A 15,265-nucleotide genomic window follows, 5' to 3' on the forward strand; every position below is an offset into this window, starting at 1 on the left:
TAAACTCTACCATTCTTTCTATACATATTATTAGAATCCTACTGACAGGAATAACTTTTACTTTTCCACTAATAATTTATATATATATATATATATATATATATATATATATAATTTACATTTATACGTATATATTTACATCACTATGAACTTGTGGATTCTTACTTCTCTCAGTTCATTAGTATAGTTTCTTTTAATGCCCAACTGTCACAGAGTTGAACAGTGGTAGTCCTTTTAAACTGGCTTCTGTTTCTTTTTCATGTGTCCCTGTGATTCTTGGAGCATTTTCTTACAATTTGGGGAAGTATGTGATTCTTTCTTTAGGTAACAAAAAATGAATGATGAAGGGGAGAAATGAAAGTTATGAAGGCTACCTTATTCTACTGGGTTTTTCACATTGGCCTCATCTGGAAGTAGTTCTCTTTGTGCTTATCTTGATGTTCTACTTGATGACATTGATAGGCAACCTGTTTATCATTGTCTTGTCGTACCTGGATGCCCATCTCCACACTCCCATGTACTTCTTCCTCTCAAACCTCTCTTTTCTGGATCTCTGCTACACCACCAGCTCCATCCCTCAGTTGCTGGTCAATCTCTGGGGCCCAGAAAAGACCATCTCTTATGCCGGTTGCATGACTCAACTTTACTTTGCCCTTGCACTGGGAACCACAGAGTGTGTCCTCCTGGTGGTCATGTCCTATGACCGTTATGCAGCTGTCTGTAGACCCCTGCATTACACTGTGATCATGAACCCTCGTTTCTGCCACCTGTTGGCTGTGGCTTCCTGGGTCAGCGGCTTTACCAACTCAGCACTTCATTCCTCCTTTACCTTCTGGGTTCCCCTCTGTGGACATCGCCAAGTGGACCATTTCTTCTGTGAAGTTCCAACACTGCTGCGATTATCGTGTGTTGATACCCATGCTAATGAGCTGACCCTTCTGGTCACAAGCTCCATTTTTGTTCTGATACCACTCATCCTGATCCTCAGCTCATATGGTGCCATTGCTTGGGCTGTGCTGAGGATGCAGTCATCAACCGGACTTCAGAGAGTCTTTGGAACGTGTGGATCCCATCTTATGGTTGTGTCCCTCTTTTTCATTCCAATCATGTGCATATATCTGCAGCCACCATCAGGAAGTTCTCAGGATCATGGCAAGTTCATTGCCCTCTTTTATACTGTTGTCACACCTAGCCTCAACCCTCTAATCTACACTCTCAGAAACAAAGATGTAAGAGGGGCAGTAAGGAGACTAGTGGGATGGTAGAGACCACTGCATTCATGACCCTCATAGGACAGCAAGGTACCTCCTCAACAAGGACTAGTCTGTATCCATCTATCATCTACTCTCCCGTTTACTCACTCTGTCAGCACCAGTGGAGTGTGTGTCTCTCAGGACCACAGAGCTCTGACTCACAGATATGAATTAAACAGTCTGGCTAAATACCAATCACTCTCTCATGGAAAAAACAGCCAAGTAAATCCAAGATCAAACATATTTTTCAGTGGCACAATAAATAAAACAAAGGTATCTCATTCTTAACTGAAAATTAAGAAATGAAATTCCTATATAAAAGTGATATACTTTTTTTTTCTAACCTGGACTATTGTCTTAATTTCTTGCTTCAAAGGCAGCATTTGCCATAAAATTTGTTTCTATTTTTGGTTTAACTAAAGGCATACTGAAATACCTTAAATATTTTCTACAATACTGTTATTCTTTTTTGAATTAATATAGAGAAGAATATTGGTCTGTATTCTTTAATACCCTATAGCAACAGTAAGAAAATAAGTTTTATGAATTATAGCAAGAAAGTCTCTGAAGTAATGAAGTCAACATAAGCATATTGTGTTTCTTTCTCGAGGCAGTGGGAAGTGTATAGGAGGTGGAAATCACTTAAAGAGCTGTGGGATATAGCCTGTAAGGTAAGGGTCATTATAGGCCAGGGATCATTAGGAGAGGTGCTTGGGGCACATGGTTAGCCTGAGGAGCAATAAGAAATATCTGAGGCAGACAGACTTCTAGGCTCTGGAAATGACTGCATGAAACCAATGGGTATTTGAAAGAATTATCTGAAAATATAGTAGAAAAATTTTGTGAGAAAAGATTATGGAACACTGAGTAACATATCTATAAACATATAGATAATATAACAACCCTAAATATTGCAAAACTATGAAGTAATTGGAGCTATCACACATTGTTTATGGAATATAAAATCATTCAATCATTTTGAAAAAAAAAGCTTATGGAAAATGTTTGTTTTCTTTTTAAGCTTGATCTAATTTGAATGTTTGAGATTAGAAAGTACGTAATGAAAATCAACTTATATATTTTCCATACAAAGAAATGTATTTTTTATAAATGTAGTAGTTTTGTTACCTATATTATTGCCAACCATCTTCTTATGAAATAAGTGTGCTGTGTACATAACACTAAACTGGCAGCTGTATTATTCAGCTAGAGCAGATGAAGGGCAATTCACTGTAAAGTAAAATATTGAAATCTGAGTTTTATATGGTAAACCAAATCTTATTTGTAGTTTTTGAGTCCCTTAGTTTAGATGTGATGACTCAAACCCTATTTCCTAAATTATTAAGATGAAAAATACGTCCCCAAACTTTCCCTCCATTTCCTGTGTGGCTGAAACTACACTGATTATGTTGACTTTCTCTTCTTTGTATATCTGTGATACTTCTTTTATGGCGAACTAGCTATAAAGAACAATATGGTGTATATTCAGTTGTCCTTACCTATTGTCCAAGAAATGAAGAACCAAGAATCATGCATACAAATGAACTTTTAGTGAGTAACTGGGACCATATAGAGTGAACAAGAAACATAGCTTGTTTCTTCAAATCATCTTGCATTATGGAAATCTTACTATTTAGGATGCCTCATGTAGTACTGTATTCTCTCACTGTCTAACTTAAAAACATTTTTTTAATGTTTATTTTTGAGGGAGAGAGAGCGAGAGAGAGGGAGTGAGAGAGAGAGAATGAGCAGGGGAAGGGCAGAGAGAGAGGGAGACACAGAATCCGAAGCAGTTTCCAGGTTTTATGCTGTTATCTCAGAGCGCAACATAGGGCTGGAACTCGTGAACAGCAAGTTCATGACCTGAGCCGAAGTTAGACACTTAACTGAGTGGGCCACCCCTCTCACTATCTAACTTAAAAAAAAGTTTAAATTTCCCATTCTCCTTTTTTCTTGTTCTGCTATAGAACATATATTCTTCTACATGTGTTGGCTTGTTTTCAGAATGCTATATGTGATGTTGATTCCTAGCCACATTAATGTGATACTGTATTTAATTTATAATCTAAAACAAAGATCAGTTACCAAAATTATGCCAACAATTAACACAGACATTTTGTTTTGTACCTTTCAAACCACTTACGTGAGCCTAATGCAGTTGGATCACAGGCAGGGTAAGGGTGGTAGGTATAAGCTTTTTCTCTCTGTACATGAAGAAACTACAGGGAAGAAAATATATGACTTGACTAAGCTTAACTTGCATCTGACAAGCGAAGAATAATGACAATAGGTTTTTAGCCCTGGAGGTGCCTTTTAGGGTCACCACCATCCAAGATAGACTAGAAGCCCTAGGATCATCCTATTGCCAACTCTAAACTTCAAACTAACTTTTGGAAAATTGACATTTACCCAGCACACATGGATTTGGGCCACAGGTAACCTTCCTGAAGAACCAGCGATGGATCTGGCCTTCTACCGGCTGCCATTGGTGGCCAAATCCACTGACGTGCCAGCTGCTGTTTGGCCCCAGGAAATCTCTCCCCCTCAGCCAGACAGGTGTCTCCCAGTCTTTTCCTGCTTCATCTTATACTTGCTCCTGTGCAGAATACACCCTGTACACATGCCTAATTATGTCTCTGTTGTGCCTCAGCAGTACAGGATTACTAGCACAGGCACACCATCCAGGTCATCACAGAAACTAGCTCTGGCTTATAGCAGGTGCATTCATTCTCGGTTCTTCTGTTGGCTTCGGGGTCATGTCTGCTGTATGTTTGACAAATATGTTATGTCATGACAACATCAAGTGATTTCAAAAATAATACAAATTTCAAATTCACATTCATCCTGTTCTTATTATAATTTTACAAGCACAACAACAAGAACAACTTACATAAAAGATAAATAGCATGTACACTTACCGTAGACCTTCACTGGATTCCACAAATGTTAACACTTTACCCTGGGTGCGTTATAATTTTCTGTCTATAGTAATGTAATGTTAATATGCACTTTAAATATTTCTCTGCAACATATGGAGAATAATACACATACTTACCCCTAACTGCTCATGGGAGTATTTCCTGAAGAAAAGATCTAACCCAAGATTACAAGTTGGATTTAGGTACTACATCTCTTATTGTGCTATAATCTGGAAACATTTTTTAGTCTTTCTTTGTCTTTAATGGGCCTAACATTTTTGAAGAATATAGACCATTTAGTATAATTGTCTTTCAGTTTAAGTTTTATTTATGCATGATTACATTCAATTTATTCATTTATTGGCATGAATACCATAGAAGTGATATTGTGATATTAGTGATATTGGTGCCTGCCAGGATTATTTTAAAGTTTTTATTTAAATTCCAGTAGGTTAATATACAGTGTAATATTAGTTTCAGGTGTACAATACAATGAGTCAAAACTTCCATACAACACCCAATGGTCATCACAACAAGTGCCCTCCTTATCCCCATCACTTATTTAACCCATCCCCCTGCCCATCTCCCCTCTGGTAACCATCTGTTTGTTCTCTATTGTTAGGAGGCTGTGTTTTATTTTTTTTTTTGGTTTTTTTGGGGGGGTTGTTTCCCTCTTTCTCTCTCTCTCTCTCTCTCTCTCTCTTTTCCTTTGCTCATTTGGCTTTGTTTCTTAAATTCCATGTACGGGTGAAATCATATGTTATTTGTCTTTCTCTGACTATCTTATTTCGTTTAGCATAACACTATCTAGCTCCATGTATGTCATTGCAAATGACAAGATTTCATTGTGTTTGATGGCTAAATAATATTTCATTATTTATAGCATATATATAATGTATATATACATTATGTGTACAGGGAATATTCCATTATATAGTGTGTGTATATATATAGTCACACATGACTGTATATATATATGTGTGTATATATATATATATATATATATATATACACATACACACACACACACTACCTTTTTTCTTTTCATTTTTTTTAAATTTTAATTTTTTTCTTAAAATTTACATCCAAATTAGTTAGCATATAGTACACTACCTCTTTTTTATCCATTCATGTATTGATAGACACTTGGGCTGTCTGTTACAAGGTTATTATGTTTCTTTTGGTAATTTATAAATGCCTTGTGAGGAGATACATTAAAATTAGGTAGAATTCTATTTTCACCTACCAGTTTTATAATCAACCATCCCTTATTAATTCCACCCGGAAACAATTGTTACCACAGTGGTCGCCAAAGTTGGTTTTCAGAGTTTCATCATTCAGTGTATATATATTTGGTGGCGTGATAGGCTGAATAATGTCTCCTTATTCTCTTTTGACAAGGTGTCCACATCCTAATCTCTAGGATCTTTGATTATATATTACTTACATGGCAAAAGTAAGTACTTTTACAGATGCAAATAAATGAAAGATCTTCAGATGGGAAGATTATTCTGCATTGTCTAGGTGGGCAAATCTAATCACAAGTTTCCTTATTAGAGGGAGTCAGGAGGTCAGAGATGAGAGGACATATTTATTACACTGCTGGCTTTAAATGGTGGAAAGAGCCAACAACTGAGGTGTGTAGGTGGGCTCTAGAAGCTGGAGAAGGCAAAGACAGGACTGAAGTGAATAATATCAGAAATGAAAGAAAAATAAGATATGGAGGTTCCTCAGCTAATTAAAAATAGCACCTCTATATGATCCAATTCAGGGCAAATATCCAAAGAAAGTAAATCAGTATCTTGAGGAGATAATCAGCACTCCTATGTTCATGGCAGCTTTGTTCATTGTAGGTAAGACATGGAAATAACATGTGTCTATCAATACATGAATGGATAGAAAGATGCAATATATATATAATATATATAACCATATATATTTTATATGTGTATATTTATATATTATATACACAAAAATTATAAATAACTATACCTAAATTACATATACAACTTATATATAATCACATATATTACATATGTAAATATATGTGTATACATTACATACATTATATGAAATGGAATATTCAGGTACAAAAAGAAAGAAATTCTGTCATTTGTGACAACATGGAAAAGCCTAGAGGACATTATGCTAAGTATTATTAAACAGAGAAAAACAAATACTGTGTGATGCCACTCATATGTGGAATCTAAAAATCACAGTAGAATTTGTATAAACAGACAGTAGTATGGTGGTTATCAGGGCCTAGGGCTGGATGGCAGGAACGGGAAGATGCTGGTCAAAGCATACAAAAGTTCAACTATACAACGAATAACCTCTTGGTATCAAATGTACTGCAAGGTGGCTAGAGCTAATAACATGTTGCATGCTTGAAATTTGCCAAGACAGCAAACCTTAAGCATTCTCACCACAGGCACCCCCCAACATACACACTCACACACACAAGGTAAGTAGACGATGTACACATATGTCAAATCATCCCATTGCACACTTTAAATATATACAATTTTGTTAATTACGTATTTACATCTCAAGCTGAAAAACATGTTTTTTTTCTTTTCAAAATTTTATTTAAATTCTAGTTAGTTAACATGCAGTAGAATGTTGGTTTCAGGAGTAGAATTCAGGGATTCATCAATTTCATACAACACCCAGTGCTCATCACAAGTGCCTTCCTTAGTACCCATCAAACATCTTGCTCATTCCCCACCCCGCCTCCCTCCATCACCGCTCAGTTGGATCCCTGTATTTAAGAGTCTCTCCTGGTTTCTTTCCCTCTCTCCTCTCCACCCACTTCCCATATATTCATCTGTTTTTTTTCTTAAATTCCACATATGAGTGAAATAATATCATGTTAAAAAAGATGAATTCTCTATTTTAACTTTCAGGTTAATAGTATAAAAACATAACCTGATCATTTAAGGAGGTCATATAAAATAACAGTCAGGAGGAGAATAGAAAAGAATATGCAATCATTTATATTTGATATTCATTGTAAATGCAAAACCAAAGGGGTAGGATAGAAGGTATGTATTTTATTCACTGTGGCCATTTTGGTGTAGAATCGTACAGAACTATTGGTCTATAAAGTACTATTATTAATAACTGAACAGTTGACATAATCTTTTTTTCAATATATGAAATTTATTGTCAAATTGGTTTCCATACAACACCCAGTGCTCATCCCAAAAGGTGCCCTCCTCAATACCCATCACCCACCCTCCCCTCCCTCCCACCCCCCATCAACCCTCAGTTTGTTCTCAGTTTTTAAGAGTCTCTTATGCGTTGGCTCTCTCCCACTCTAACCTCTTTTTTTTTTTCCCTTCCCCTCCCCGATGGGTTTCTGTTAAGTTTCTCAGGATCCACATAAGAGTGAAACCATATGGTATCTGTCTTTCTCTGTATGGCTTATTTCACTTAGCATCACACTCTCCAGTTCCATCCACGTTGCTACAAAGGGCCATATTTCATTCTTTCTCATTGCCACGTAGTACTCCATTGTGTATATAAACCACAATTTCTTTATCCATTCATCAGTTGATGGACATTTAGGCTCTTTCCATAATTTGGCTATTGTTGAGAGTGCTGCTATAAACATTGGGGTACAAGTGCCCCTATGCATCAGTACTCCTGTATCCCTTGGGTAAATTCCTAGCAGTGCTATTGCTGGGTCATAGGGTAGGTCTATTTTTAATTTTCTGAGGAACCTCCACACTGTTTTCCAGAGTGGCTGCACCAGTTTGCATTCCCACCAACAGTGCAAGAGGGTTCCCGTTTCTCCACATCTTCGCCAGCATCTATAGTCTCCTGATTTGTTCATTTTGGCCACTCTGACTGGCATGAGGTGATATCTGAGTGTGGTTTTGATTTGTATTTCCCTGATAAGGAGCGACGTTGAGCATCTTTTCATGTGCCTGTTGGCCATCCGGATGTCTTCTTTAGAGAAGTGTCTATTCATGTTTTCTGCCCATTTCTTCACTGGGTTATTTGTTTTTCGGGTGTGGAGTTTGGTGAGCTCTTTGTAGATTTTGGATACCAGCCCTTTGTCCGATATGTCATTTGCAAATATCCTTTCCCATTCCGTTGGTTGCCTTTTAGTTTTGTTGGTTGTTTCCTTTGCTGTGCAGAAGCTTTTTATCTTCATAAGGTCCCAGGAATTCATTTTTGCTTTTAATTCCATTGTCTTTGGGGATGTGTCGAGTAAGAGATTGCTACAGCTGAGGTCAGAGAGGTCTTTTCCTGCTTTCTCCTCTAGGGTTTTGATGGTTTCCTGTCTCACATTCAGGTCCTTTATCCATTTTGAGTTTATTTTTGTGAATGGTGTGAGAAAGTGGTCTAGTTTCAACCTTCTGCATGTTGCTGTCCAGTTCTCCCAGCACCATTTGTTAAAGAGACTGTCTTTTTTCCATTGGATGTTCTTTCCTGCTTTGTCAAAGATGAGTTGGCCATACGTTTGTGGGTTTAGTTCTGGGGTTTCTATTCTATTCCATTGGTCTATGTGTCTGTTTTTGTGCCAATACCATGCTGTCTTGATAATTACAGCTTTGTAGTAGAGGCTAAAGTCTGGGATAACATTTGACATAATCTACGTCATGGAATCAAAATGTAAGTTTGGGAAAAGAATTTGCCAAAAACTATCATTAGCATACCAGTTTTCAGATCTGTTTACCAGATATTATATTAATAACAATGAATAATTCAGTAGTAACTGCATGTTAAGAAGTTAGATAGATCCATCTAATATGTTCAAGGGAATGTCTCTGACATTAGGACATATGACAACCCTTTATCAAATCTTTTAAAAGGAATGCATCTCACAGTTTTCTCCTACAGCTGTATAAAATTTATTTCAAATGAGATGTTTAGGAAGTGCTTTGTATACTGTCAGTTATTTAAGAATTTAATGATATGTGTCTCAAAGAGAAAAGCAAAGTACCTGGCCACTCCACAACATTCACTGACTTTATTTTTTTTAATTTATTGTTTTTATTTTTTTATTGAGTTATTATTGACAAATAACTTGTGTAAGTATAAGATGTATAATGTGTATAATGTGTTCATTTCATGTATTTATGCATTATCAAATGATTACCATCATAATGTCAGCTACTATCTTTATCATGTCACATAATTATAATTTCTTTTTTGTGGTGGAAACAATTAAGATCTAGTCTCTTGGAAGTTTTGAAGTTTATCATACAGTATTGTTGACTACAGTTTCTATGCTGTGAATTAGATAATTTGTAGGCTGTGCAGGACTTACATATCTACTAGTTACAAGTTTGAAACCTTAAACAGCATCTGCCCAGTTCTCCCACCCCCTAGCCCCTGAAAACCAGCATTCTATTCTTATGAGTTTGAATTTTCAAGATTACACATATAACTATTTGTCCTTCTTTGCCTGACATTTCACTTAGCATAATCCCCTCAAGGTGTATCCATATTGTTGCAAATGGCACAATTTCCTTCTTTCTCATGGTTGAATACTCCATTCTCTCTCTCTCTCTCTCTCTCTCTCTCTTTCCTTCTTCCTTTCTTTCATCTATCATCTATTTATTATATGTATTTAATATATATTTTATATATGCATATGTATACACACATACACACACATATAATGCACACATATATGTGTGTATACATAGGTGTGTGTGTGTATATATATACACACACACACATACATATATCACATTTTTAACCATTCATTTGTTGACAGACACTTAGGTTGTTTCCATATCTTGGCTGTTGTGAATAATGTCACAAAAAACATGAAAGTGCAGATATCCCTTTGAGATTCTGTTTTCATGGCCTTTAGAAATGTAACCAGAAATGAGATTTCTGGATAAAATAGTATTTGTATTTTAATTTTTTGAGGAACCTCCTTACTCTATGTTTTCCATAGTGTCAGAACGAATTTACATTCTGACGTACAGCATACAAGGGCTCCCTTTTCTCCACATCCCACCAGCAGTTGTTATCTCTTGCGTCCTTGATGATAACCCTTCCAACAGGTGTGTGGTGATGTCACATTATGGTTTTGATATGCATTTCCCTGATTATGAGTGATGTTGAGCATCAACATCAGAAATAAATCCACTTGAATGTGTCAAAAATTCTTTTAATGTACAGTTGGGTTTGATTTGTTCATATCTTGTTGAGAATTTTTGCATCCATATACATCAGAGATATTAACCTGTAGTTCTCATTTTTATTGGGGCCTTTGTCTGGTTTGAGAATCAAGGTCATGTCACCCTCTTAGAATGAGTTTGTAAGTTTTCCTTCCATTTCTATTTTTTTGGAACAGTTTCAGAAGAATAGGTATGATTTCTTCTTTAACTGTCTGGTAGAATTCTCCTGGGAAACCGTCCTACCCTGGACTCTTTGTTGTTGGCAGATTTTTTTTTTATAACGGATTTTACTTCATTACTAGCTATGGCTCTGTGCAAATTTTCTATTTCCCCCGTTTCAATTTTGGTAGTTTATATGTTTCTGCAATTTATCCATTTCTTCCAGGATGCCCCATTTGTTGACATATAATTGTTCCTATTACTCTCTTTTAATTATTTGTATTTCTGCCGTATTGGTTGTCATCTCTCCTCTTTCATTCATGATTTTATTTATGTGAGTCCTTTCTCTTTTCCTTTTGACAAGTCTGGCAAGGGATTTGTCAATAAAATATCAGAGCAGAAATATATGATATAGAAATAAAAAACCCTGTAGAACAGATCCACGGAATTTTTCCAGGTTGCAGTTCATTATTAATAGTACTTCCTTGTTCGTTCTTTCACTGAGTCAGAAGACACACACTTACGATCTTTGAAAGGAACATTAAGAAATTTATATGTATGATTTGTCCTTATTTGTATTTATTTTAAAATTTAATGATAAATTCCTTAATTAAAAAATGCAACACTGCACACCTGTTTGTTAATCAGGAGTCACATTGTAGTTTTCAAGAAGCAATCATGTCTCCATAATGGAAGCTGATACACATAGGAGACTCGTGGTTGTACTAAAGTGTTGGATGCCCCACATGGAATTCATAGTGTAGCCTAGCTCTCCACTGAGACATGGGCTAATGTGACAGAGAGTGATGAAATGCTTCTCAGGTGATGCTCTAATAGAAAGTCCACTGATGAGTAGTTGCTGTGCAGTTTTATGATTAGTTTGAACGAATGAGTTTATATTTTAATTTATATTATTACATATTTATTACTTAATAAAGTTAGTATTTCAGTATGTACCAACCACAGTGGAATTATTTTTAATGCATTTTTACAAACAGTGCACTTAGTGGTGCATATAGTCAAGTATCTTTGTTGCCTAACATCGTTATTTTGACTATCAGAAACATATGCTCTGCAAGAAGCTCTCACATGAGATTTGGGGAAATAGGAGACAAGAATGAGTTACTAGAGAAAACCCTATAAACCTTCTGTAACTGTTAAATAATTTCAGCTGTCACTTCGACGCAAAAATGCCCCTGACTAGGTTGCCTAATGCCCCCTTCACATCCTTATTCCTCAAGGTGTAGATAAAAGGGTTCAGCGCAGGGGTCACTACTCCATAGAAGAGCGCCATGAATTTGGGCTGGTCTCTTGAGATGGAGGAGGGGGGCTGAAGGTACATGCTAATGGCTGGACCATAAAAGAAGAACACTACAATGAGATGGGAAGAACATGTTCCAAAGGCCTTTTTCCTTCCCTCAGAAGACTTAATTTTAAATACGGCATGTCCAATGCAAGCATAGGAAGCAAGAATTGAGCCTAGCGGGACAGCTAACATAAAAATACACACCACAGAGAGTGTGAGCTCATTAGCAGCCTTTTCTCCACAGGCAGCCTTTATCAGAACAGGAATCTCACACAGCAAGTGGTCCAATGTATGGAGTCCACACAGTGGTAACTGCAAGGTAGCAGTGGCCTCTGGGACAGCATACATGATACCAGTCAACCACACAGTGGATGCCAGCAGGATACGGATGCGTGGGTTCATGATGAGGGTGTAGTGTAGAGGCTTGCAGATAGCCAGGTAGCGATCAAAAGACATAATAGCCAGAAGCAGACATTCTGTGCCCCCCGTTATGTGGAAGAAATAAAGCTGAGCTGCACACCCCACATGGCTGATCGTCTTCTTGGTGCTTCCCAGGTTAAACAGCATCTGAGGGACGATGCTTGTGGTGTAGCACGGGTCCAGGAAGGAGAGGTTGGTGAGGAAGACATACATGGGGCTGTGCAGACGGGCATCTAACCTGGACACCAGAATGACGGCCGTGTTTCCTGCCCTGGCCATGGGGTATGTTATAAGAAGAATAGCCAATAGAGGAAGCTCCAGCCAAGGACGATCTGCAAAGCCTAGTGGAACGAGCTCTTTAGGATGGCTGTTATTCACTGTGCCGCCATCGTCACCTTATTTCACCTACAGCAGGGAAGTGGCAGATGTTGGAAGCATTAGGAAAACTGCATTCGCCATCCACTCACAGAAGATGGGTCAAAGGCCCTTGTGGGGGAACAATAAACAGGATCTGGCACCAGTGCCTTACTTTCCCTCACTACACAATAGAGGTGGTGTCTTTAGACAAGTCACCTGCCCATTCGGAAACTGAATGTAGGGCAAGGATGACGACAGCTATCCCCTTGTGTTACAGGGAGAGTTAAAAACAAAGTGGGAGCGTCTTGTATTTGGGAAACTCCAAATCAGGCTTTTCAAACTCGGCTTGCTTGCATAAAAATCATCGGAGGGAGCTGTTAAATGTAGTTCATTGGTTTCTGTCTCTGGGTGTCTGATAGAGTGGAGGTGGCATGGACCCAGGAGACACTGATGCAAGGCATTACTGAAAGATTATGAACGGTGAAGGTCTTGAGGTCGTTGACGCACAAGACGAATAAACGCAGAGATCTAATACTCACCATGGCAGTCTTGTTCACACTCAACCAGTGTTGAATAATTATATCATCCTTATGGGGAGTAGGAAGGTAGGTTTTAAACAAGACTGTCTTCGTATTTTGGAAATAAGTAAGAAATGTCAGCTTCCTGAAGTATGCACTGAGAGCAATGAGCTATGACATCTGTTTCCCATGCTAAAGAATTAATTTTTGGATGTATATTTTCTTGCATAAGAACTTCATTAAAACCGAGCACTTGTTTTTTAATTAAATGTCAGTTTATTTATCTAGTAGTTATTTTCCTTTATCAAGTGGGCTTATCATTCTGTTTTTATACGAAACTGGGTGGTTATTAGCGATCCACTTGATTTCACGTAGCTACCAATCCAACTTTTAACTCAGAGAAGTGGTTTCAAGAGGAAAGTCTATATTCCAATTCAGTCAGGACCAGAGGCTTGCCTATATCCCCAAATTATTTTACATATTCCTTTCCTTTTAAGATAAGAGGCACATTGTAACAGCAAAATTAAGTAGCTGAGTAAAGCAGTATTTTGGAAAGATTAACTGGGTAATAAATTCTTTTATTTATACTATTCTTTCCTGTGGTGGTAAACTGTTCCACGGTATCTAGAATCTTCTGTAGGATAAGATAGATCATGATTATGGTTATGAGGTATTCCACTGATAAATTCTAGGTTACCTCACCAGTGAGTTAGTGGTTTAAGGGTAACATCACCATCTATGGTTACAAAGTACAGTTTTCACATTCTGTATTTCATTAAATCCTCCAAGCCATCCTGTGAGGTGTCACACAAAACTCACAGTTTGAGAGTTTGTTTGGAGGTGCCAGCAGGGAGCACAGAGACTCATATACCCTTGACAGAAGAATGGTCCTCCTCTATGGGGGGAAGGCCATCCTTTTTGACCAAGCACACAGCTCCAGGAGGCATGCACATGGAGTGGCATGGGAGGTGGGGGGACACCTGTCCACCCAGCAAGATCAGCTGTATCAACCCTGGCGATAGATGGGGTGACAGATGTTGCAGCCAGGACTCCCTGCACGTGTTGTGAGGAGCATGGAGTGTTGTATAGAAGTGATGAATCACTATAATGCACACATGAAACAAATATTACACCCTGTGTTAGCTATACTGGAATTTAAATAAAAACTTAAAAAACAAATCATGGCTAAGATGTGAATGTTGTCCTTTGATTACAAACTATCCCTAGGTCAGAAGTGCACAGATAACAAAATAATTCAAACTAATCCTTAGTAAGACCTGTTTACTGAAAACTTCAGTAAGCATTTTGCATCCATGAAATCATTTAGTACTCCTTCCCAGACCTTATGAGCAAGGAAATTTTAGTACCCAGATTTTAGAATGGTGTTAATCATTCATTTAGGATACCGTTAAAAATTCAATGAAAGATTGTTGCGAATAACTAGGGAGGTTCTAAAGATCAAAAATCAATCAATTCCTTAAATGATGTAGTGTGATAATGAAACTATGATTTCAGAGATTCAAGATTCCAAAGAAAGCATTGGTAGTCTAGAGATGTTTCCTGAAAGGTGTTTCTCCTACACCTTATTTGACCTTGACATTTTTCAAGATGTGGCATGAGCACATTGTGTTAGGAACACATGTTGGCAAAAGTTGTTTTTAGGTGAAAATCCTATGTTTTAGATGGGATACGACATAAAAGCATGGTATGAATTAATTTGGTTGTTAAAATAAATATTTTAAAATTGTGATCCACCCACTTTCTTAAATAATTGCACATTAAGATCCTTATGGTGTTCTCATGGCCCATCTTTTAGATGTTTCTGTCATGGAATACTGTTCAATTTTTTAAGGAGTAATTTCAGGCTTGAGCCTCCGTGAATTCTACCATAGTTAATTCTATCTAACCTTAAGGAATCAAGTATGCTAACAACAATTTTATTAAATTCGTATTATTTGGAATTCTGTTCACTTTACTCATCACAGAGGCTAGTTTTGTTTGTGATGGTGACCAGCCTACGGCCTCCTTTATTTCTTTAGATAATTCCCTAGGGATACCTCGTCAGTGTCCTAATCGCTGAAATTCACTCTTGTTTGAACTTTTCAATTTTACTTTGATTTATAATCTTCTCCATGTCATTCTCATGGTACTTAATTATTGTTAGTTCTTGGATCCATGACTTTTGGAT

The 15,265-nt window shown here is 37.3% G+C and overlaps 2 protein-coding genes across 2 annotated transcripts; one reads left to right on the forward strand and one right to left on the reverse strand.

The window, feature by feature from the left end:
- The first annotated feature begins 334 nt into the window (after positions 1–334).
- On the forward strand, positions 335–4,850 carry LOC106985144 (olfactory receptor 2J3-like). Its single transcript, XM_053223320.1, is given in 2 exon segments — positions 335–351; positions 353–4,850. Coding segments are annotated over 2 exon segments (930 nt in total). The 3' UTR covers positions 1,266–4,850.
- A 6,796-nt stretch (positions 4,851–11,646) lies between these two features.
- LOC113596888 (olfactory receptor 2B6-like) lies at positions 11,647–14,030 on the reverse strand. The gene is made up of 2 exons (XM_027051899.2): positions 13,949–14,030; positions 11,647–12,597 (listed from the first exon to the last, which is right to left on the reverse strand). The coding sequence occupies exons 1-2, from the start codon at positions 14,028–14,030 to the stop codon at positions 11,651–11,653; spliced, it is 1,029 nt and encodes a 342-aa protein (XP_026907700.1). The 3' UTR covers positions 11,647–11,650.
- Positions 14,031–15,265: the final 1,235 nt, after the last annotated feature.

The sequence above is a fragment of the Acinonyx jubatus genome, chromosome B2, assembly GCF_027475565.1.
Source record: "Acinonyx jubatus isolate Ajub_Pintada_27869175 chromosome B2, VMU_Ajub_asm_v1.0, whole genome shotgun sequence".
Taxonomy (NCBI): Eukaryota; Metazoa; Chordata; class Mammalia; order Carnivora; family Felidae; genus Acinonyx; species Acinonyx jubatus.